General features: G+C 49.1%; 1 protein-coding gene across 1 annotated transcript in view; it reads right to left on the reverse strand.

The window, feature by feature from the left end:
* Nucleotides 1–4,163: 4,163 nt before the first annotated feature.
* The window catches only part of LOC144115817 (lysosomal alpha-mannosidase-like), a 58,493-nt gene continuing 37,489 nt past the window's right edge, over nt 4,164–25,167 (reverse strand). Inside the window, exons 13-21 of the mRNA XM_077650319.1 lie at nt 24,757–24,827; nt 24,170–24,394; nt 20,965–21,083; nt 18,103–18,216; nt 11,606–11,693; nt 11,365–11,451; nt 8,053–8,262; nt 5,993–6,139; nt 4,164–4,490 (exon numbers count right to left, since the gene is read on the reverse strand). Coding sequence (XP_077506445.1) covers nt 4,263–4,490; nt 5,993–6,139; nt 8,053–8,262; nt 11,365–11,451; nt 11,606–11,693; nt 18,103–18,216; nt 20,965–21,083; nt 24,170–24,394; nt 24,757–24,827 — 1,289 coding nt within the window. The 3' untranslated portion in view covers nt 4,164–4,262. The remainder of the gene's footprint in view (nt 4,491–5,992; nt 6,140–8,052; nt 8,263–11,364; nt 11,452–11,605; nt 11,694–18,102; nt 18,217–20,964; nt 21,084–24,169; nt 24,395–24,756; nt 24,828–25,167) is intronic.

Here is a 25,167-nt window from a genome sequence, read left to right on the forward strand (position 1 = left end):
AGCACTTTCAATATTTGCTCCTCCTTTCGTTGACCGTCAAAGTGTGCACGAGAAGTTGTATCCTGTACAGGCTAACGCCATGTGACGAGTAACATGGCGGCACTGGTGAAAACCAGATGACTCCCTTGGCTTCTGCAGTGCTGTTTTCTGTTTTTCTTGCACAGAACGCTTTTGATGACCACTCTATCGGGGCTACATGCGTGCGTTTCGTGCCTGTTCTCGTCTGCATTTCGGCGGAAAGCCACCCGAACGCCGAGTCCTTATCGAACGTATACAGCCCAGCGCACGTGACCGAAGCTCACGTATACGACTTTGCTGCCGCTCTCGTACGGCACTCATCGCGTAAGGAGACCTCAGGTAGTTTAGAAGAACTTCTAGTTGGGCTAGTACTGGGCTTCAAAGAGACCTCAGGGATGGGGACAACTCTCTTTTCTCCACCGCGCTTCCCTGCTGCGGCCTTGACCACGCATGCAGCAAGCCCTACACTTTCGACAAAGGCGTAAGTGGCCCTGTAGAAGCCTTGCGAGCGTATCTTGGACTTGAATCCCGTGAAGCTTGTGCTACTGTTATAAAAACAACGACGTGCCATATATTGGTCATAACGAAATCAGCAGTTCCCTGCAGCTGTTTTCTGACGAGTTATTTGGCACTTTTAATTGCTAAATGGTCATAACTGTAAACATACCGATCTGATTTTTAACGCAACCCCGCATCGTGGTAGCGAAGTATCGAATCTGTCGCACGTAACGTACTCAGTTTTCATGGCACACAGAAACAATCGAAAAGTCGTGAGACAAGTGTTGATATCAGGTCAAGCCTGGTACTATATGACTGGGCTTTTGTATCGAGTAGCTCTGTATATTTTCTGTAAACCAGCGCAATACCTAAGAGTGTGTGCGATGAATGTAAGCGCCGTTGAGGAGTGTCCGTGAAGGCGAACGCCATTTGTAAACGGCAGTGTACGCGCAAGCCATGACTTCATTTTCCCAAGTTTTCCGCAGTACAAGTGGGCAAAAAAGTCCCGACAGCACCTTTGAGTGCGCCTGCTTTCTTCACGCAGGCACTGTGCGGATTGCGCTTGTTTGCAGGCCCTGGTGCAGTTGAGTCAGTGCACGCTGTTGGTGAGAGCGCTCCGAGGGCCAAGACTGGGGACCTTGTTCCATAACACCGCGCGCAGTGTGCGAGTGGCATGTAGCACCGACTGGTTCTCTGCTTATCTAACAGATGTTGCCCATTGTTCGCGGCGAAGAGAGGGAGCATTGTGTGTGTTCCGCGTCCTAATCCTGTTAGCACGGAACCGTGAATCGTGTGTGGTTTCAAAAAGAAAAGGAGAAAAAAACAGAAACGATTGTGAAATAAAATATTGTTTGTTAACCGCGGGGACTTCTTGTCTTCATTCTCCTTTCGGCCAACCATTGGAAGCTGGGATTTTTCACCTTTTTCTTCCTCGTCGCTAAAGGACGATCTACGTATGGAATGACGCGGACGACTAGCATTAGCCTTGAAGGCCAAGCCTAAGTTGTCGATCTCGGGGCGCAAATTGTGCATGCTCTGTGCTAGCATACGGCGGCTGGTTTTTTTGTCAGTATACCTCGCGCCCATATAGCCTGCAGTTCGGGCTATTCGCACGCGCCGGCGCTTGCAGACGCGATACGCTTATAGACGAACACCGACCTCTGACGTAAACAAGATTCGGTGGCACTGCGGAAACTCTGTACCTAATCAGTTAACTCTCTTTCCTTTCTTCTCTTACTACACTCATTACCACATTCATGTGCAAAACTCCAATGTCTGTGCTAGACCTGCCTATACCATTGTTCACTAAGAGCAAAAATATTCATTCAACATTAAGGTTGGCTATTTTAAGCGCACGCAGCATATGAGAATCTCTCTACCTTTCCTCTTCCAGCGTTGAACTCTCTCACACCCTTGGAAAACGACGTCATTAGAACAGGTAGTGCCAATGCAGTGGTGCTTGCAAGACGCGCGGGCAGTATAATATACCTGTGTTTTGGCCTATCGCTTCTAGAACCTATTTTTCGGAATTATTGATAACAATGTGCAAACGTTAAAAGAAGTTTAAAATAATATTGAACTGAGAACTCTACGCTAAATTAAGTACAACACATCCGGCAGTTCCCGTGCGGTGCCTTCTGCTTCGTGCTCTGGATAAATATATGTTCTTGAACCTGATTTCTCGGAAATCTCCTCGAGGTGCTAGAACCTGGTGAAACTTAGTTTACCCGAAATTAAGGGCATTAGAAATAGGTATGTGAGGTTTAGCTGCCCAATGTTAGAGCTCTTACTCTGGCGCCAAAATGTGCGCCAAAGTGTCTACGGCTTCTTGTTTTAGTAAAAGCGCGCTCCTGACGCCGACAAACTACGCCAATCGGTTATACAATCCTGCGCACAGCAGGATCCCTGCTGCACGCTGTGGTAAACTGTAGGGGCCTCACTGCACAGTGGTATCGGCGAGCCGGTGCTCATGCCTCAGCAAACATCCGCGCCAGCGTCTTACTGCAAGGCGGATGCGACTATATATATATTTTTTCTTATTTACCATTTTTTATTGACGCGGCAAAGCACCGCTGTGGTTTGAGGCTATGGATGGATTTCGACTTCCTGGGACTACTTTATGTGCACTGAAATCACAGTGCGCGGGATTTTTTTCGCATTTTCCTTCCATTGAAATGCAGCAACATGCGACGTGAATCGATCCCGTGATTCCTTGTTCAGCGTCGGCGCAGGAAATACCTCCTAGGTGGGGATTGGTGGGGGCCAATGACTAACTGCGCACTGGAGCGACTTGCGGATTAATCTACGCCGCGGCTGTACCCGCCATTGGCGGCGGGGCTCCTTTCTGCGAAGGCTGCAGCGCCACTTCTGTCCACGCGCTATTGTTCCTACATTGCCCCCGCAGTAAGTTCCCGTCGCCGCTGAATAGGACGATTAGCAAGGACAGGGGACAACTGAAAGGCTTTAAGCACGATCTCTCCACACCTCCGTCTGGAGACACCAGTTCGTACGCCCTCGTGTGTTTGGTCGCCCGCTCCTGTGGACGCCGCGCGACAACGCCGGTAGACGAGACGCTGACGCGAAGCTGAGCAAACGCTTCCTTCTTAAGTGACATCAAACGCTATCGCGTTAGGCTTCCTAAGGGTTGGTCAAGAGGTTGCAAAATTTCCGTGCACTATCGCGCTTCAATCATCCCCGGCTGCCCCACAATGTGAACTTGTTCCATTTTGAGCGGCACGAACCGAGTTCCGGAAACGTCATTTAAACGTATACCACTAGCATGAATCGCCCTGTAAGGGAGTAAGAAAGGAGTGAATGGGGTTCTGTATAACTCCCTATTACAGCAGAGTATGCTGCCCTATCCTATAAGTGCAGATTTCGGGGTACGGAATGCTACGCTGTTGGCAACGGAGGCATGTTCCCACCTGAAGCCACAGTAACTTGTTGCAGTTAACATTGGAAGGGAACTTTTAACCATGGCAGCAGAGGTATTCAGCTTAGGATCAGAGGATATTGAAGACTCCATGGGTTAAAACCATGGCAACTGCAAGAACTTCGCATGTTTTGAAGTGGGGATCTGCTTCTGTTGCCAACCGTAAGTATTTCATATTTTAGTTATGGAAATCTGCCCCATGGCATGAACAGCATACCCTGCTCCTATTAGGGAGCGTGCTAGGGGACCTATAACTCCTTTTGACTCCCTTATAGATTAACTCGTGTTCAGAATCTTTATTTTTGGCTCAAAAAGAATAAGCTTTGTCCCTGTGTGCCAGCATAGTTCCAAGTGTCTGCGCTCGCTGAACTCTACCAATGGTTTCACGGAAGCCCGCCGCTAATCATTTAAAAAGTTTTTTTGGCAAACAGACGCTTTTTGCGGCGTTCTAATGCCAGTGTTTAAGCACACTAGGAACCATACTAATCATGGTAACTAGAGAAGCGATTAGCTAAATCCTAATTGTCATCTTTTCAACTGTTACAGACAGACCCCTGGTTCCAATCAGAGATTTGTGGCTAGCCATTAGTACTAGCCTTGTTAGTTTTTAGATTTAGTATAGTTCAACAAGATCAGGTTCTTGCGACTGTACTCGCACGCAAGAACAAGGTTTTTTTTCTTTCTTTCAAGCGAGCGACAGCAACAAAAACCGCACTTAAGCCTTCCTCGGGTAGGTTTTATTCCTTCAGATGCCATGTGAGTCATGTATACGCATTTGAAGATGGAAGACTGGAGAGGGGAAGTGCTGCGGCCCTTAACGCGCCTTTGGCACGAGCGTTGCGTAGTAGGTCCTGATGCGCCCGTCCGCCAGGCGCACCTTGTAGCCCTCCTGGTCGCGTACTAAGCCCGAGCCGCCGAGCACCGTGTTCGCGGCTGAGGTCTGCGTCTGGCGCCACCGCAAGCGGCGCATCTCGTCCAGCAGCATGTGGCCAGTCAGGGTCGCCTCTCGCACGTCCTCCAAATGGTTGCCCTTGAGCAGGCGCTGCAGCGGTCAAGCACCGTGGGCGGCATGGAACCAGTCACGTCGCCGCCCACATAGCTGTTGCGTACCATGTGGTATTCCAGTCCCACTTACGTTGAAGGACAAAATTTAGGGCAGAGCACGTACCGGTATAAATGAAAGCTGGACACTTCGGCTCCTGTACGGCAGCCTTGTACACGAACCGATAACGAAAGTCCAGTACTGCAAATCGTTTCACTGTAACTCCAAGCAGCATTCCTTGCTTTTCGGCACGTTGAAAGAACTAGATGCAACTGTCATGTCAGTTTACGGACCAAATGTTATAAAAATATTCAGCCACTGTCAAGTACCATGAAACCCCGAGAGGATAGTTCTGTAAATCAGAATCTCATCTTCGACAGCACCATTTCCTGATGCAAGACTATATTACTTTGCAAAGGCTAAATTTTGACCGCTTGTGCCCGCCAAACAGGTGGCGCGAGTTCCACAGTCTGAGAACACCGAGCCTCTCCACCAAGCCCTTCCTGCGTGATGTTCGAACTCGATGCTAGCCTCGGACTGCTTGAATCTCGAACTCTTTCATTAAAGGCAAGAATAGAAAAAATTGCACGGCAATCTGAAGATGAAGAAATAAAAGTGCGGATTGAGTTGCTTGAATCTCAATATTTTTCATCGCAAGGAGTAATGAAAAAAAATCGCACGCGCACTGCTACCGAATAACAAAAAAAAATAAAAAAAATACATGAGTACAGTTGTGTGTGTTTCCAGACCACTCAAGTACAGGATTCTTGGACAATAATTTTGAATATTGAAATATTTGAAGCTACTGTTATGGAAATATTGAAGGTAATGGTCCATTCTTTCGGTGCGTAAAAAAATGTTTCTTCCAATGCTTTTCCATCGCTCGGCAGCGATGGAAACCAGCTGGGAACGTTAATAGCAAAACGTTAATAGCAAAAGAATGCAAACCTGCCGAGGGGAGATCTGCGGATATAAAGATTGTTATAGTGACATCTTACAATATATGCAATAATTGCGCTGATGAACTATTTCTCGTTGAAAAATGCTATTGTCTAGAATTGCTGCTTATAAGTTCTAGCCCAAGAAGACAATTTTTTGTCCATATAGCATGGTTACGAAGGTAATCAGTTCGTACCAACTAAAGTGAAAATGATCACAGCAGGCTTCTGGTGGGGTTGCTTTTATGTTGAAACATAATTTTTGTTTTCATTTACGTCGAATTAAGCTGAGTATTTTGCATATTTCTTGCTACAATGTGCAATACACTGCATAAATGGCCCTCTTGTTTGTTTCTCATCACGTGGTCTTTGCTATGCAGTTCTTCATCAGAGCATGCCTCACAGTTTGCTAAACGGGAACAGAAAGAGCTTTACTGATCTCCATCCCGCTAAACTTTCAGGCAGTCTCGATGTGAGTTCGCCCTCGCGCATGTGACCGCGTAATTTATCCAGACCGTACGACGGCGGAGTGGTGTGAAAGGAGTAGCGAAAGAGCACGTTTACCGTTATTGGTATGGGCTTGTCATTGGCCTCCTTGTCTTCTTTCTCGAGGAGCAGGTGCTCGAGTCGCAGCAGCAACCGGGAGGACGAAAGCGCCTCCAGCGTCAGAATGTGCACGCTCTCCGGCAGCTCCTCGCGCAAGCCCGAGAACTGCGCCAACAGAGGCCACGCCGGTGCGATGAAGACTCGCGTGCATAGTAGCGCGGTTGGGAATACGACGAGAAAGTCTACTGCGTGTCATCGGTGCTGGTTTTGCGAGCGTCGCATTACTGCTTCCATGCCCATCTCCAAAAAGGTGACAGACAACGGCTACTGAAAGCTGGCAACACGCTTGTCTCTGCATTCGAAGGAGCTTTGAGGCTGAGAAACGGCACGATGACTGATTTTAGGGATGGCCACGTAATCAACACTCTTCGGTATTCTGGTTGCCTTTACAGCAATGCCGCGTCTGGCAAAACGTCATCCACTGATAGTGGCGCAGCTCCTGACATTACTAGAAGGGGCGGTAGTTATTCTGGAGTTTTCTATTTTATATTTATCACGCCTCAGCTGCAAACGGCGAGCTGTCAGACGTGCTCTGCAATGACATGCAGCCGCGGCCCCATTTCTGATCTGCACCCTGATTTCACATGCACCTGAGCCTGTAGAACCAGTACTAAGAGACTTACGCTAGGCATAACACCGCTTCCTGAATTGAGTAGCGGCGCAGCCTTGGAGAAAAAGCGTATGGGAAAATATGCTTATAGTCGGACACGGGTCAGTCAGTCGGATCGTGACCACAGGCGCGAGTAAGGAATCGCACGAAAACCTTTCGTATGTCATAACGGATTTGGAAGGTCATTGTTGCCGTTAATAAGCCACGTGCACTACCTAGCGTATGCTAAAACCTCAGTACCAGGGCGCTTTTATGTTTCTCCTCGATTTTGACGCGGTCGCCACTGCCGGCGACCGAACCCACAAAGCTGTGCTGCGCAGGCGAACGCCACAAGATTCGATTTTTCAGGTGCCCTTGCATAGCACCTTACGCTTTCTGACTCAGGCGCTTGAATCATGACCATCCAGTCTCTGGTTGTGCTGTCTTATACGTGTTCTTTTTTACTTACACTAAACATTTACACTATCTGCTTCCTGTCGTAGCTTTAATGCATCCCGCATCGTCGGCGTAAAAGGACGTTTCGGTAGATATAAGAGATCTCGTGACTGCAGTTTTTAGAGCGAGAGCTCTACTACCCGAGTTACAACTTCTGATTGCCTAGCAAGGTCGAACTATGACTTAGTCATTCTGCCATAGCCATGATATACAAAGTATGGCATGGGGTATATCTAATGATCAACTAGCATAACCGCTGACCAGCGGTTATGTGGCCTTTAACTTTTACTTATCTTTCACTTTGACCTTTAGAGTTGAGATTCGCAGCGCCTGGTGTGACGTTATGCGATGACGTAGAAATGATGTCACATCATTCTTCGCTATAAATAGCGCCGGCTTTGCTTTCGCTCGTCAACTATTGGTTCAACCAGGTCGACCCTCAGCCATTTTGTTTTTCCCATCGCGCGTTCGCTGCTCATTCAATGCGCTCTGAAATCCCGAAAGAGTGCTTAATGCGGGCTCGCGTGGAAGACGTGTGTCCGCGTTTTCTCAATGCCCAGTCAGCTGATATTCGTTGCAGCTGATGGAGTATGCATTTAAGTACCTTCGTGCTTCGAGGCGTTGCATGCGAAGGGCTTTTCTGCGCGTGCATAACTTTATTTCTTTTATTCCGCAAACCGTGTTCTGCAAACGTGCGGCCATGACGCCTTGGTTTTATCTTCCACTAAAGTCTTTCATTATTTTGGTTGGAGCGAGGGATAACACCGCATTTTTGTCGTTTCACAGCGTAATCGAACATACTTATTCGGCGCCCATGCGAAATCACAGCACTGACTATATGCAGCTGCCGCAAGTGGCTATGTCACCTTCTAATCTTCCGCCGTTACCATTAACCAAAGGAGCCGTGCGCACGGTTCTCGATTTATGCGAGAACTTCCCGTAATGTCGGGTCCCCAGTCTGCAGCGTGCTCACGTTTCCTTTGGCGAGTGCGCCGTCGACGGATTCACTGCTCATCTTGGCGTATGCGAGCACGGGGGCGTAGACGAGCTGCAGCGCCCGCTGGCGCATGCTGGGCCACTCGGAGTTGCCGAAGTGCACCCAGTGGCGACCGCGCACCACGGACGTGTCGTTCAGCGCTTCGCCCAGGCCGCAGCCGTCGTCCTCCACCAGCCGTCGGTGCACCTGCGACCCGGCATAGCCAACCGCACGTGCAATTTTCATGCGCGTGCACAGCGAGAAATCGAGAAAGGCATAGACGTGCGCAGACGCGAGCAAAAAGGAAACAAGTTTATTCTTCCAGACGCAAGTTCTCGAGCATCTACAGTTAATAATTGAGGGTATTTAGTACTGCACTTGCTCACAAAAACAACGACGCATCTGGACAAGGAAACGACCCTTGGAGAATTTCGGAATATAGGCGCGATGTCCAAATTTGCGGACGCAATACTTTGAAATCCTTTGCTGCACGTTTTCTCTGTCTATGACACTGAAAATAGATGAGTAGTGCGCATATTGCCTTATCTAGACGTTTTGCACGCTAAATTGCGTCATAAACGGCCGTTTGGAAAGACAGCGTGCGAAAATAAAAGCTACTGTTTCTTCCCGCCAACAGATGTGCAGATGCCCATCTTTACTGTCATTCGAGATACGCTGGTAAGCTGACTTCTGCTACCTCAAGGATGCCCCTGCTCTCCTCCATGTAAGCGCCTTCTCCGCTTGGAGGCCTATTTCCAGGTGATACCACTTAGCTCGGTGAACAGTTACGTGCGCCAGTCGATTTTCTTTGTCCTTACCAAGCCACATTCTCTGTCAAGCGAGCGAGGCTGCGCATTTATTCAGGGACACTGAGGTCAAAAGAAGCTGGCCTGTATCGATGAGGTACCTCGTTCAACTGAACACAAAATACAGGTGCCGCCATCAGTGGCCGATTTCCCAAGTAAAATGAGTGCGTCGACACCGTTTTTCGAAGTGTTGATCCCAGAGAGCGCTACACCGCCATTCGCTTCAAAAATAGTGTCCACGCGTGCTTTTCGATAAGGACGTCACGTGTTTGGATCGAATGGCGGGAAAATGTTTAAATACAATTTTCTCATCGATAAATGCATCTTTTTCTGCCCTACAAATGTCAACATAGCGAGAAAAACGCAGATAATAAATTTTTGCTTAAAACAATACCTGGATGGAGTTGTCTTCAGCGTCCCTTTAAAGCGGTGCTCTCGCTTTCATGCAACAAGACATTTTCAATCACTTAGTCCTCGCGACGCTAACGTGCCCACGTTAACGCCGCGAGGACTAAGTGATTGAAAATTTCTTATTGCATGAACGTATTGGATTATATACGCTTTGTGTTTTAACGCTCAAGAGAGGAGGCCTGCGGTCATTGATGAAGGTTCGTTGGGAGGGTACAGAGGCGTTGCCAGGAGGTGAAGGGTCTGACTGGCGTGGTGTGCAGCGTCCTGTGTTCTGATCTTCAATAGAATCAGAATAAAGGATTCCGGCTATAATATCAAATGCAAGGGATGATGCCACGGGGGTCACGGGCTCATTCCCAATACGAATTGGCACTGACTCCCTCTGATGCAGCCACCATGGTCCGCTTCCTGATGTTGTTATTTTCAGTACAAGCCGATGGGACGTGAACGGTAGAGTAAGGTACCTCGCACGTCCGGCAGAGCAGTGCAACTCCTCTTTTTTCTCAGAAGGTTTTGTCTCTGAGCGCTGGCGAGAGTGCCACGTCGCTCTTGCGAAGACGAATAGTGTTTGGTTGAATACTGGTGAAGGACGTTACTAGAGTTCAAAGTTAATGGCTGCCTTGGCGGCGTAGCTTCAAGGTCTTCTTGGGCTGGATTCGGCCCTAGAGCAGATTTATGCGCGATAGCCTCTTCTCCATCACGGAGCCGATGGCAGTTGTGGATATGCATTGAGAGCTATATTAATTTCGGGGGAATACGGGCGAGGAGCAAGCTGCAGTTGCAACTCCAGGTCTCAGGTCTCCTCCCTTCCCGCGAATGTAGCGTTTGAAACGGTAGCGCTTATCTTTTTCGATTACAGGGCATCAAAGGCAGCCTGGATGCGCGCGACATGCCAGGCGCAGCTGCAGCTCCTGGTCGGCTTCGGTTATCGCCGGAGTGCCATGCCTAGTGAAGCCGAAGCACCTTGTATACTGCGCTCGGGCGGGGTGTCCTATGGCAGAGCCAGCATCTAGATGATAGCTATGGCGGCACCCACTTTCTGATGTGCACAATGGCACATAGGTGATATGCGATTGGGTCAGTGTCATCTTGAGAAACAACTGCACTTTTCGGGGCTCGAGATCGATGCTTGATACTATGCGGTTTCTGTACGCTCGCGCGCGGAGCACAACTCTTTGGACTTCAACTTCGTAGTGCCGGGTAGCCATAATGTGCGGTTCGTACGTGTTGCACAATAGAATGCTCTATGTCTACGTCAAACGGTCATCTTACCGGTTCGCCATTGCCCCGCTGCGCTCGAATATAGGCGCAAACGAGGGATCGAAACGTGGATCGTCATCGTGCTACCGCAGGCAGTAGAATGCCCTTTTTGAGTTAAGATATTGGATTGCGACAGGAAGTTGTCGTGGTAAGGGAGCTACTTTCCATTGCCAAAAATGCGCTCTGTGCTTGTCGCATGCATTCTTGCTTATAACACGACACATGGCGTGGAGTCTGTAGGCAGGTTCGAGTGCCGCTGTGATAACCTTTAAGCCCCGCTCACTCGGCGTCGCTCAGGAAAACGGCCACCAACAGTGTCCCTTGCATACAAGAGGAAGGGGTGGCCTACACCCGTGGCGACCTCTACCGGGACTTTGCAGTCACGCGTAGAGATGGACGAGAATGTACACAAGGGCGCTCACTTTTCAGATCAATGGACTGATTGGCCGCTTCTCTACATAACCGTACGACTCGCTCATGGACGCTTGAAAAGCACGCACATAGCGACAAAACGTGCCCCCCTCCCAAGGCAGGACCCCATTGCTGGTTGACTGAGTGTATAGTGAGCAGCTTACTAATCCGTTACTTGTAGTACCGCCATGCAAGTACATTCTGTAAATAGCCGTAGTGATTAAACAATTAGTGTCCGCACACCTGAGCAGAGCAATGATAACTGCTGACATCATGGCGCTAAACACAGTGAGCCTGATCAGTGATCAAGGCGGCACAGGTCCGTATCGAGCCAGGAGCGGGCAGACCAACCGCAGACACTTCAGCACGCGTTGAAATATTGCGGTGTTTTTCAGAACTTAACAACGACTGATCACATTACCATGAGTTCGACCTCCCCGTCGTGGAGACTGGCTGTCCCTTGCGCCGAGTCTGGTAGGATGGTCATTTGGATGTTTCGAATCACGTCCTGTCAGGAGTGGCAAGGGAGGAAGAACCGAGTAAGTTGCGTCGTTAGCCTCGAGAGCTCGCGCAGTGTGTACGCTAACGTGAAGGCAACAAGGCGTGCCTGATCTAGTGCGAGTGCGTTGTACTCTGAATGAGAGCTGTCAACAGCAGCTTACCTTGATGTATACCCAAGACACAACAGGATAGTACTGCGAAGCCGTGGTGCTCCAGTTATCGTTTCCTTTCCTTGCCGTGGGTCCACGCCTGCGAAAAGAGCGCGTCATGAAAAAGACAAAACTGACTCCGCAATACGACACTGGCTATGCAGAGAGGGACGCAAGAAAATTTGTGCGTGAAGGAGATATCTTATTGTCCAAGAGCTTCACATTTAATCAGAGTGAGTTGCGCTGACTGGCACTTAGTCGTAACAAACAAATATGAGGCACTGAATTAGCTGAACACTTTTTGCCTCTGTCTATATGTTCCTGAAGGTGGCGCTGTCACGGTGCAGAGGCAAGTAAGAGACGACTAGAGGATTGGTGGAGAAAGTTTAGAGAGTAGTTTAGCAACGGGAAGAAAATTGGCAGTTAATCAGAAGATAATGAGCACGCTAGGAATTAATGGCTAGGTGACACTTGTCCCCACCCCGATTCAAAAGGGAGGTTAATAATTATCTATCTGGTGAGCGCACGCAGGGCCATGTACTACTGGGGACAAAAGTTTCCGGGACTCGAGTTCTGGGAAAAACGTTTATTGCAGCTCTACCTCGCTACCCAGCCGACTGATATTGTGAAGAGAGGAAGGAGCATTTAGGCCTTTAATGCCTACATACAATATCAGGTGACTGGGTAGCGATGTGGAGCTACAATAAACGTTTTTCCTAGAACTCGCATCCCGGAAACTTTTGTTCTCAGTAGTACATGTAGACGCTGTACGGGTGTCTCCTCAGAAATATCATATCTCTCTCATGGTACACTCGTGGTGACGTCGAGGAGATAGATGCTGCCTCTTTTCCATTCTATGCCACACTCCTTTGTGCTGTGCTCTGGGAACTGAGTTTGTTCGTTTATTCAGGACAAAAACAATACTCTTCTAACACGCTTGAGCAATATTAATGAGAAAGAATGGTAGAAAATAAAAATACCCATGGGTCCTGAAGTGACCTTTCATCTGGTAAATTTTGTAAACTATACTATGCCTGACCGTTCAACACTGTTTTCTGCGTCAGTGGAAGACGCCAACTACCTATCTAGGGTAATAAGTACCAAATCTTTTTTCGAACACCATCCCGAAATCTCAGTGAAACTGTCACCGAAAGAAATGCAAAACCTGATGCAGAAATTTTCGTCAGAACTGTGTTGATGTAAAGGGAAAATTTTTTCAGCTGAATTTGAAGCCACGCCACCGCAAAGTCAGCAGCGAACAGCCGATTTCGCCTGGCGCACTAAACAACCGCCTAGCCATCGCAGCAACAGCACGCGCACTTGATTGTGGCACGTACTTTGTAGCTGTTCGCGCGGCTCGCTAGAGTAGATTAGCGCACGGATAACGAATGGCGTTGCGCAGGCGCCGTCCTTAGGTTGCCTTAAATACCCGGTGTTCAGCGCCGGCGTTCAAAGTGTAGAATTTTACGCTATTCTGCGGCAGAAACTCAATGTTGCGACGCCACAGTATCATTCCAGAAGACAGCATTTTCGGCTTTCCGGGCCGCAAGCCCGTTCGACACTGCTTCCAAGCATAAAATCTATTTCAGGCAGAAAGTTAGAACCTTCGAGTGTTCATAACAGGGATGTGTGCAACCTTTGTGACTCAGAATTGTGTATCCGGATCGAACAATGGGTGTCACCGCGGCGATGCAGGTATCGAAGCACCCTGCAGCCTTTGAAGCACCACTTGCCACTGGCTTCTTAAAATGTAAATTTCCAGCGCATAATTGCCATGGGAAGCATGCCATGGTGTTGGTGGTGGTAATATTTGTTATTGTAAAAATCAAAAGAAAGGAGCTGGCTGGGGCACTGTAACTGCCGAGCCAAGGGCTGTCACCTTAATATCGGCCGGCAATGAGAAGGGATATGAAGAGAATGAAGAGCGAGAAGGAAGAGAAAGGAAGAGAGAGAGGCGCGCTGGGAGAAAATTGGTTTTGAGGAAAGGAAATGGCGCAGTAACTGTCTCACACATCTCGGCGGACACCCGAACCGCGCCGTAAGGAAGGAATAAAGGAGGCAGTGAAAGAAGAAAGGAAGAGAGAGGTGCCGTAGAGGAGGGCTCCGGAATAATTTCGACCTCCTGGGGATCATTAACGTGGTTTGACATCGCACAGCACATAGGCGCCTTTTGCGTTTCGCCTCCATCGAAACGCGGACGCCGCGGTCGGGTTCGAAAAGGAGTTATTTCTCGGCTATGCGCAGTGTCAGGCATGGAGACACTATCTATGCACGCGGCTGTTCACGGCGTGTTTGCAAGAGGTATTCAGAGGGCTGGATTGGGAAGAGCCGGAAATAAACTTTTATGAGAACACCTCAGTAATTGATTAGAAGGGTACAGCGCAAACACAGGACGATGAAAGGGACGCACAACACAGGTGCGCTCTCTTCGTCCTGTGTTTGCGCAGTTCCCTCTTAAGCAATGTTAAACCGACTAGCCCGCAACAACTCCCTCGTGAACCTCATTAATATCCGATTTGCGGATGGCATTGTCCTGCTAAGTAACTCAAGGGAGAAATTGCAGCACATAATTCACGGCTTGAACACTCAAAGTGGGACGGGGGGACAAATAATTAGCATGAAGAAGACTAAAGTAATGTTCAACAATCTGGGAGAGGGCCAGCAGTTCACGATTCACGATAGGCGCCGAGGTGTTGGAAGTGGTAAGGGAGTACATCTAACTCAAATTTTGACCGCAGATCCGGACCGTATACGAGCGAGACTATGATTACGGTTGAAAGAATTTGGCACATAATCACGTTTCACAACTAGCAACGTACCAGTATCCAGTAGCAGTACTCGCTGTTGGACAGACACGTGGAGGCCAACGAATATGATTCAAATGAAAATATGGGCAGCGCAGCGAGTCATGGGAACGAAAATGGAAGGTGTAACATTAAGAGTCAGAAAGAGAGAGGAATGATGAGGGAATAAACGCCAGTGAATAATACGTTAGTCGAAATCAAGAAGAAGAAAACGACATGGTCAGGGCATTAATGCGGGTTCCAAACTACCGATGGTCCCTTAGGGTAGCGAAGGCAAATATAGCAGAGCATCGCATGCAGTGTCAGGGGAGCAGATGGAATGGGGAAGCTTGCGGGGATAGGGTGGCCGCAGCTGGCACAGAACAGGGTTAATTCTAAATGTATGGAAGAGTCTTTTGCCCTGCAGTGAGCACAGCTGAGCTGGGGATGGTGATGATACGATTTTTTCCAGACTGATCGGTCATTCTGGTTCCCAGGTCCCTCTCGGACACACTCGGACACCCAGCGCGCTATGAGTTGCGATGGAAAGGAGGTTATGACGAAAGAAAATGCGCGGTGAATGTTGCGATATGCGCTCGTCTGATGACGATTGCTGGCACTCCTTTCTCACTTTAGAAGCGAAAAGCTTCCCTACGCTAGTCAACAACGCGCTTCGCGCAAGCCGGCATATGTCGGAGCACGAGTGACGTCACGCACGGCGCAGGCGGCGGATGGTGAGTCATGCGCATGCGCGAAAACGAGTGACGTCACGCGCCGCGCAGGTGGTCGCTCCTCGCCGCTGCCGAGTGGCGGCCCAGACCAATGGGGTCCCTGAATAAGGGACTCCACCTAGTACTGTAAGGGGAGCGGCCCACTAGGTATTGCTCCCCACGCAACCTCTCTGCAATATTCAAATAAATGCTTTCTCCACCACCGCCGCCGACTCCGTCGCCTGACCTTCGGCGCAGCCGCACGCTACTGCACATGTGCGTCATGTGCATGCGCAAGGAAGCTATATAATGCGCTTGCCAGGGAATATGCGTGCGCACTCGACATGGCAGGGAAGTAGAGTGCGGCTGCTGCTAGACTACGCAGAAAACCTGAGAAACTAAATTCGTCCGATCCAGAAGTATTCGCTTGGGAGTTGGCTGCACAACAGCGAAACCATAGAGACAGCCGCTTCCTACTACTCGGATCAACGGGCTGTCTTTATGGCAATAGAAGAACTGCAAGACAATGTGTCCAACAGTAATAAATAAAGAAGTTTAATACTGCCGCTTCTGTATCTAACTCTTAAACATATGCCATCGAGTAACCAAGTCTACGCCTATAGATAAACAATGTATACAATACCTGCTAAGCTACGGAGCATAACCATGACGTCAAACCAACCAAAACTGAAGCTTTTCGATTGTATATCAAGGCTTAACGAGAGCTAAGCCACACCCTAATTTTTTTCCTATTTCCCCACTTCATCCTTTCCCTCCCGCGGGAGGGAAAGGATGAAGTGGGAACGGTTCGAATGTTCACTGAGAGTGATACATTTATCGTTACCTTTCGTTTCCTCAAAACCTACTCCTCCAAATGGAAGATGTGGTTCTGTATGGTGACGTGTTAATTTTATGGGCCATTTAAGGCAGCGTTGGGCGGGGATGTCTCCAAATATAAAAGCCAGGCCGGCAGAGCTAGTAGTATGTAGTCTCCCTAAGTGACTGGTTCGACGCCGGAGCATGGAAGCGCTCGACTGATCGGCTACGGCTGCTGCATGCGGCCGCACGCGAAGGCGGAGGAAAGCTTTGCACAGGCCGAATAAAACAGGGAGAACGCTTCCCTAGAAACACACATGACCTGGCAGAGTCCTACTGAAGACTGCCGCTTGAATCATCTGTGACTCGACCCATAAATGTTCCCCGCCAGTCCGGCAAAGCATTGCATACCGACTTCCGCGGCAACAAGAGAGACCGCAAATGTTCGGGTACATAATACACAGCTGAAATGCGTGCAGTGGCTACTATGTTTTACGGCCGCCGCGGTTGCTCAGTGGTTACGGCGCTCGGCTGCCAACCCGAAAGACTCGGTCACGATCCCGGCCGCGGCGGTCGCATTTCGATGGAGGCGAAATTCTAGAGGCCCGCGTACTGTACGATGTGGGTGAAAGTTAAGGAACCCCAGGTGGTCGAAATTTTTCGGAGCCCTCCACTATGACCTCCCTCATTGCCTGAGTCGCTTTGGGACGTTAAACCACCATAAACCGCCAACCATGTTTTATGTCTAAAAACATTGGCTTGAATTGGCATGGCTAGGATTGCGCAAAAACGCGCCAAATTGACAGAGAATGACACGCCTGAGTTTATACACCTTATAACCAGGCGGATAATCACGGCATCGTGCAATGCAGCCACAGTCCGTTTGCACCTGTCAAACTACTGCCTGTCGCGTCGCCATCATTGGAAAGGCCACTTATTTACATGCCTGTGCGGTCGTTGGGCTCGCTCCTTATGCTCAGCACGGCGTATGCGTAGGCACGAGTGGCCAAACTGTCGGCAGCCGACAAATACCCAAAGCTTACTTGAGCACGGTAGGCAAAAAAAAATAGCAAGCTTTACTTTCAACGTCTTTCACTGATAGCCTGAAACATGATGATGATGATTGATTTTTATGGCGCAAAGGCATCTATGGCCAAAGAGCGCCATGGCACAAGGTATTTTTTCAAATTCTCAAGGTGGGGTTGAAGACCCATTTCCCAAGCATTTCACCCTAAATAAGCCGAGCACCAGACCAGGGGAAAGCTTGTACCCATTGTATCACCGGTGGGTACCCGGCGGCACTGGGGATCGAACCCCGCACCTCCCGCATGCGAGACGGATGCTCAACCACTTGGCCACCGCTGCGGTATTGATAGCCTGAAACAGACTAAAGGATACAGCCAAGTTGCTTTCCACAAGCGCTGAGTAGTGCTTAGATTCATTCGCTGTTTTCTTGCGGCAATCGGCGTTTTCTATAGGCCGCCGCCAAATCACATACACCAACGCTGATGCCGCGATCACTGTTCATACATACCCGCCTGGGAAATGCACGCACGGCGTCGAAAAAGGTGGATGTCGCATTCGTTGTAATCCTTCGATAATTAATTAAAAGCCACTGAATATCGGGTTATTTCAGGCTAATGTCACGGCCCGGACCAATACTTGGTGGGGAAACTCGAAGGGTATGCAGGTTAAAAGTTCATTAGGCAAGCGCAAAACTTCCGCGCGAATCCCTGCATACAGGCTTCAGCCTCATCCGGGCAACAACGAGAATTCAACTCTTATGTTGCGAAAACGGTTTGGTGCGCGTCGCGAAATAGACTCAATAAAGAGCGCGTCAAAGGAAAGAAATTTTGGAAAACATACTGGTACTAACCCGCTAAACTGTGCATTATGGCTTGAGTGCCACCAACCCATCCGACCACATAATGTTTACGCTATTTGCCAAAACCTCTTGACCTCCTCACCGATCGAAGTGCTGCGCTCTGGAAGCTCGATTGCAAGACTGAGAGTTGGTTTCGACAAAGACAGATGCGAAGTACGTAACTGTTAAATAGAAGGCATAATAATCCACAAGGCCTCGCGTGCTCAGCGCTATCAGCATGTGAGGGATGCCGTCAGCACAAGTCGGTCTACAAATCCTTGCCGGTCGTCTGACCGCTTCCACGAGGGCCCCGCCGCTCGCAGTTCGCGTGAGTACCTCCTCTCGATCGTTGATCGACCGTTGGAGTCCGTGTAGAAGATCCCATCGTTGAGAAGGTTCGTCGTGAAACGCGTAACGATCTCGCGGCCCACGAACTTGCTTCGTCGACTCCTGCAAGGAAAGTGACGTTTCAAAGAAGCAACATTTTATTAAATGCACGATGCGGATTTCACTCGTAGGAATACCAGCTATTTCTTTGCGTTTTTAGGAAATCGAAGCTCAAGCGAAGGTCACATGCGAAGTGCGTCAAAGGGATATCAAAGTCGGAAGAAGGAAAACAAGTACTCTATGTCATATAAGCTATAACTGTGCGCAAAATTAAGATTGAAAACGTACGTAACCGTTAGAGCTTGAAAGAAAATAATCCAGGGAAAAGGAAGGCTTTCTAGGATTTGTAGCACAAATCGCCCTTGCATTTAAAAAAAACGGTAAGATTTTACGCAGTTAAACCGAGCAATAATAATAATAATAATTGGTTTTGGGGGGAAAGGAAATGGCGCAGTATCTGTCTCATATATCGTTATGTATATATGAGATCGCACAGCACACGGGCGCACCAGCGTTTTTCCTCCATAAAAACGCAGCCGCCCCGGTTGGGTTCGAACCCGGGAACTCCGGATCAGTAGTCGAGCGCCCTAACCACTGAGCCACCGCGGAGGGGCATTAAACCGAGTAGACTTGCGAAAACATGCGTTTAGCCTGATTGGCTCATGGTTTTGCTTTTCTGGGTCGTCGGCACGCCTGGCGACGATATTAGAGTCAGGTTACAAGCTCTGAACGAGGTTAACCTTATTTGATGTCTTCGCGCCGCAGATGGTAGTTGTTGAAGGCGACGATGTACACCACGAGAGCGTGTTGCAGTTTAACACGAGGCCTGAGCCTCTGCAAGAGCAGCATTATGGACCGCCACGCCGAATCACCACGGTCGTCGAAATCCTTGTACCGTGAGCAGTGCACTTTGGTGCAGTTAGTATATGGTGCCCAGGAAGAGCCGCCTAGCTGACTCCCCTATCTGGATGCATGTGCCTCCCAGAATTTTGATGTTTGGGAAGGTGGGGACTTGCGGGGGTATGGTGGACTCGTATTACGCAGCCTAGTGTTTTGTGGCGCAAGCACATTCAGATTTTCCTTTGAGGCAATTTTTATATGCAATCGAGAAAAAAATACTGCGGCGATAGCATAGTGCTCTCGTGCAGTGGCCAGCGAAGCGGATATGTTCGCGCCGCCACGGGTTCGAATCCCAGTCGCGGCAATATTTATTTTATTCATTTATTCAAGGTCAAGGTCAAGGCTTCAGCGATGGGCCGGCTGTTGCTGCTTCTGTCGCGAAGTAAAGCTTTCGCTCTAATAGCGGGAATGTATTACTACGGGCCGTTATGTGCTCCCAAGGAATAGTCGCTGTAAGCCCAACGTTTCTCAAAGAACATATTGCTAAAGTAACGGATCCCGGTGCAGACTTGTGAAGGAAAGGTGCGAGCGAATTCATTTCTCCCAGAGGAGCGGCCTAATCTAGTTTGTGGCAGCGCTGTCTGAGCGGGGCGTCGGTTGTTAACTGTTTGGCTTCGAGCAAAAACCTCGGGGAATCTGGCATGTACCATGTTGATGGTAAAACTTCTCAGCGCCTGGTGTTTCCGAAACTCTGTGGGCTGAATTTAGTCCTCTAAGTGGTCGTTGCAGCATTACGGGACTGTTCGAGGAACATGTGGCGTCACATAATTTTGGTTGAGGCGTGTACGGAGTTAAACTTGAACAAAACTCCCAATGTTTGCAACTGCCTTCACATTCCGCGGCAACTTTTTTTGCAACGATTGTCATTTTTGCCCTGTTTTTATTTATGTTTCAAGAAAGTCAGTTTGCCAATTTTTTTCGCCCTGGCCTCCGTTGAATTGCTTTAAGTGGTTCGTATCCAGAATCGACGCTGGCATAACCGTTATGAATAGACAAAGACTGTAGACAAGTGGTCTATGTTTTTTTTTTTTAGTCGGCCCACAGCGCTTGGTTGAGAATTCTTCAAGTTGCCATTTTGTAAGCTATAATAATAATAATAATAATAATAATAATAATAATAATAATAATAATAATAATAATAATAATAATAATAATAATAATAATAATAATTGGTTTTTGGGGGAAAGGAAATGGCGCAGTATCTGTCTCATATATCGTTGGACACCTGAACCGCGCCGTAAGGGAAGGGATAAAGGAGGGATTGAAAGAAGAAAGAGAGAAATAGGTGCCGTAGTGGAGGGCTCCGGAATAATTTCGACCACCTGGGGATCTTTAACGTGCACTGACATCGCACAGCACACGGGCGCCTTAGCGTTTTTCCTCCATAAAAACGCATCCGCCGCGCAGGGCTTTGGCGCGGGTTGTCCTGCGTTCTCCGTCGTGCTCGGGGTGCATGTTCTTAGGGATTGGAAGGCCTGAGCGCTGGGCGCTGAGTCCAAAACCACGCCGCACCGTGTGGTGTGTCTGCGGCGGTTGGAGCAAGCTCGCGCCCTGCTTCCACCCAAATATTGTCTCAGACCCAGCGACCGACGCCCAGTGGCAATAATGTCAGTAGAAGACACGCGCTCGAGCATTCGTGTTAAGCGTGCAAACGGTGGTACCTGTGGTTGCCGCTCCGTTCTTAACCGGCATTATATTTATAATTTTCTATAGCTCAGGAGCGAGATTCCTGGTCTGGGCAATTAGTGAGAGCTATTCTTGTATTTCGGTGCATATCGTCACGTTTGAAAGCATAAATACGCCTCTCGAGCCGAGATTTCTACGGGGTTCCCCTATAAGCCAAAGGCAAGCTAACTGCGGAGTTCGTTTGCTAAGCCTTGGAGTCGATTGCTTCAAATTCAAGGGCCTCACTCGATCGGGATGGGTCCCAGCATCCACTCGAATTCGATGATGTCTAGGCCCCTGTAGAGCCGGATGACCTGGGTGAGCCATGAGTCGAACACTTGCTGGATCTCCTGCACCACTCGACCCTGTGAGAGGCAAACAAGCAAAATGTTAACTTTATCTTACCTTCAGGACCCTCGGGGCTCTGGTTTTCGACCAGGTTTCGCCCAGCACATTGCGGCCGTGCTGAACAAGAGCGTGAAGAAGTCGGATTGGGAAGACAAAAATTGTTGTGGGACACAAAAACAGAACGAAAAATAAAGTGTCCCTGCCCGTGCCACTAAGTATAACGGGCTTGGATTGGGAAGACAGGAGGAATGAATTAGAGACTTTGCGAGAATACAGGTTAGAAACAGTTATATCGAGAGACCTGGGTATTCACAGCTGATATTTCCTGCTGCTCTACAAAATCGAAGGGTTCGAAAATCATGATGAAAACAAGGATAACTTATTCAGAGGGTTTATACAGGCACTGAAAGAGAGGCGCAGAGGCATATGCTATCGGTCTCCCTGCCCCCAAAAGAATATCACTTCTTGAACTCTGCGTAGTGGCAAACCCTGCGATCAAACGTGGTATTAAGCAAAACCGACCGCAAAATTCCACATCTGTGCGAATTTGAGAGTGAACAAGCCTGCACTTTTCTTGACAGAACCATATGCGCTAATCTGCCTGAGTGATGCAGTAGTCTATGGGGAGCAGAGGAAGGGCGGTTTAAGAAAGGCCTGGCCGAACAGACGCTGGTCGTGGAGCCGCTTGTAACGTGGGTTGTAAATGCGCACGCGCGAAACTGCAACGCATAACGTTTGCTTTCCAATTTTTCTTTTGTTTTTAAACACATACAGAGCGCATCGTGTGTGCAGTCTTCCCGTCCCTGTGGTGTTTCGCTACGCTGGTGCATCGATGAAGCATGTTTTCTTACCAACTGGACTGACGTTAAATGAGTGGACGCGTGGTACGAAGTTCTTTGGCGAAGTCGCTTGCTACGTCTACTCGGCCAATAAGAACCGCAGTGAAACCTGTATGTAACGGAATGGAGTATAAAATAAAGAAATAGCTGTTACCCTTGACAGCTCTCATAGAATCCCATGTATTTGGTATCTCGTATGTTAGGAAACAAAATTTACCTGCAGAGGAATATAACAAACTCCAGATGACCTCCGTTGGTCATTTCGTGTTGAGCATATCAATTTTAACGGTGCTCTACACTTGAGCATCCATTCGACGCGGTAAACTGCAATTAGTGCGCATAACGTTCTAGAACTATCGAGAATCGCACAATGTGCAGGATTCTTAGACATCAATTTTAATTGTGAGGCAACTGGGAAATATGTTGGCCACTGTTAAGGAAATATTGAAGGTAATGGTCCATTCTTCCGACACGCAGCAAAATCTTTGTATTAAAGTTTGTTCATCGCTCGCATCGAGTAGTTATGACCGCCATAGAACACATACAGGCAACGCTTTTTACGATAGCAAAAACTTTAATAGCAAAAAAATGCAAGCCTGCCGAGGGCAGATCTGCGGATATATTGAATTGCTAGGGCGAAATATTACTATGTGTGAAGCGAAATTGCATTCATAAACTATTTCCCGTTGAAAAATGCGCTAGTCCAGAATTTCTGGGCTTGAGACATGCCGAAAATTTTTCGCACCTCAAGCGGGGCCCGCACGGTGCATTTCTCAGGGCGATTCGTCGGCTTAGGCGCGACGAAGTTTTGACGCCGCTGCACGCTAACCTTCGCCGAAGCTCAGGCGCGCGGCCCGCTGAACGATGTCTCGCAGCGCGGTGCGCACGGCCCTGCAGAGCCTAGATCGATTTGGATAGGTCCGCGTTGAAGTGATTGTGCTTCCCCGTTATACAACCTCCTCGCTGCCCGCTGCGGGCCCGCTGTGCTACACAGGCGCCGTGTGCAGTTTGCTTTTGGTTTTCACGGTGTGGGTCTGACCGCTTAGCAGTGTGTTTGGTGTGTCGAACGGTATCGGCGCGCCGGTGGGTTTGACGAGCTCAAGATTGGGACAGCGATCAAAAACGAAAGCGGCCATAACAAATTCGGTTCCTTGGGGCGCGAAGAGAAGCGTCAGGCAGCGATGGCTTTTGGTGCAGCTTCGAGGACGATGTCTACGATCTTCGGCAACAGAGAAGCAATCCCTAACTCCCGCAGCGCGAAAGGATCAAGATGGAAGCTGAGATCAGTTTTTCCTTCGAGGCAGTGGAGTGAGCCCTTCTCAAATAATAGAGTGGTGTTTCGGTAGCCTTCTGGGGGTCTGGCGTACTGGTTCTTCGCTAGACGCTACTGTCATTCGGAGAAGCGCTACGGCCGGGCTGCTTATGCGTCACGCGGGGAAGCAAACTAAAACGGATACTCGCGACGGCATCGCCGCCGCGGCACTCATGCGGCTCATATTGGCTTCAGGGCCGGGAAAACGAGGTTAAATACCCTTGGACATGTGTCACCCTGTCCTCTAAGACATCACTCCTTCGAGTGTTGTTTGCAAGCTGGGTGCAGTGGAAAAAAAAATGTCGTGCGTTGGAAAAAATCGGCTGTGTCGGGCGCGCTCGTTGCGCGCGTTGAAGGTTCCTTCACCATCGGAAACCGCGGGAAGCTTTTGATCGCGCCGCAGTGTTACAAAGTAGCCCCGCCTATCAATGATAAAAGAGCCGGTAAGACTGCGCCGGTATGCTTCGCATAAAAAAAAAACTAAGTTCCTGCGCTGGCTCTCGTTCAAATGCGACAACGATACAGAGAGCTTGCACTGTCCAGACGAAGCTGCGATTTCTCAACATCCCCCCCCCCCCCTCCCAATCTGTTCCATCAGTGCAGAGTAGCAAACCAGTTTCTTGTCCCGGTTAATCTCCCCGACTTTCCTTCCCCTTTTCCTCCTATTGACGAAAACAAGAACGCAAAAGAAAACACAGCAGGTTTTGCAAAACCAATGCTTTCCTTATTCTGAAGTGATTCTTCCGCTCGCTCTAGGCAGCTATGGTGTCGCATAGATACGTCATCTAGAGTTGTAAATATACCGCTAGCATCCTCTCCGTCCGAGTCTCGAACATAGAATGCTTTGTTGCGCATGTTAGAGAACCGCAGCCCTAACCCGAACAACTCTATTGCGGTTAAGTACCGCCATTTTAATGGTTCGCTTCATTGTAGCGGCGGCCTTACAGTATACCTTGATGATCCTGTACGTCGCATGCATGCCAAGGTCGTACGGCTCATCGTCCGCTGGGCTGAAGATGTAGGCGCCGGAAGTAGGACCACCGAGACCCGCTTTGCCTCCAGAGCGCTGTGACTCGTAGCAGTAGAAGGACTGGCGCAGCTGCAGCGTTTCTCCCCTCTCCAGGATTATGATCTCCTTCAGAAGGCCAGTGGTAACGTCCACGACGAGGCGGTACCGCTGCAGGCCAAAAAACATTGGTGTGCATACGCATTGCGTGCGCGGGGCCTTCTAATGTCCTTCTACTAGCACAAGCAGAAGCCACACAACCTCACTATCTCCACGGGAAAGCTGTGGAGTGGAGCCAGTACAGAAAATCTTTTGTCCCTTTATCACTTGTAGCTGCCGCCTGTGATGTCATTGCTGAGAGCTAGCAAGGAGTGTCGGTGCCGGCATTGATATTACGTGCCGCTTTCCAATAGTCACTCAGGGACCTCCTTCTGTATGTAATCTATACAATCATCTCTAACATGATATAATAAATTTGATCTGATTAGAGGTTTCGGAACAACTGACTAATTAAATCGCAACCAATACTGTACCTCGCTTTCGATGGATGCTTCCTCCAAGTCAATCTTGAAAATGTCGTAGTTCTCGCTTGCTGCTTTTCTGACTGCAAGAGAAAGGGGAAGAACGCCGGTACACCCCCTCGCACTGCTCGTCATGCAACACCGCCCAACACATTCTATACCCCTCCACGTGGGAGTGCCACATCTTAGCGATCACCTGTGTTTCACCTCACTACCTCCTCATGGGAAGCGGCTCCGTCCAGCTCAAGCCTGTGCGATAAGCAATGGCTGATCTCGCGAGCACGCAGGATGGCAAAAGCCATCTGAGACGTGGACTGAGGACACCACCAACGAGAACCGGTCCCACAGTCACCCTTCCTTTTAATGAAATAAAAGTTCTTGCCCATCACCACCCCCGCCACATGTCTGCTGCATAGCCTTCCG

This window comes from Amblyomma americanum, chromosome 1, assembly GCF_052857255.1.
Source record: "Amblyomma americanum isolate KBUSLIRL-KWMA chromosome 1, ASM5285725v1, whole genome shotgun sequence".
NCBI lineage: Eukaryota > Metazoa > Arthropoda > Arachnida > Ixodida > Ixodidae > Amblyomma > Amblyomma americanum.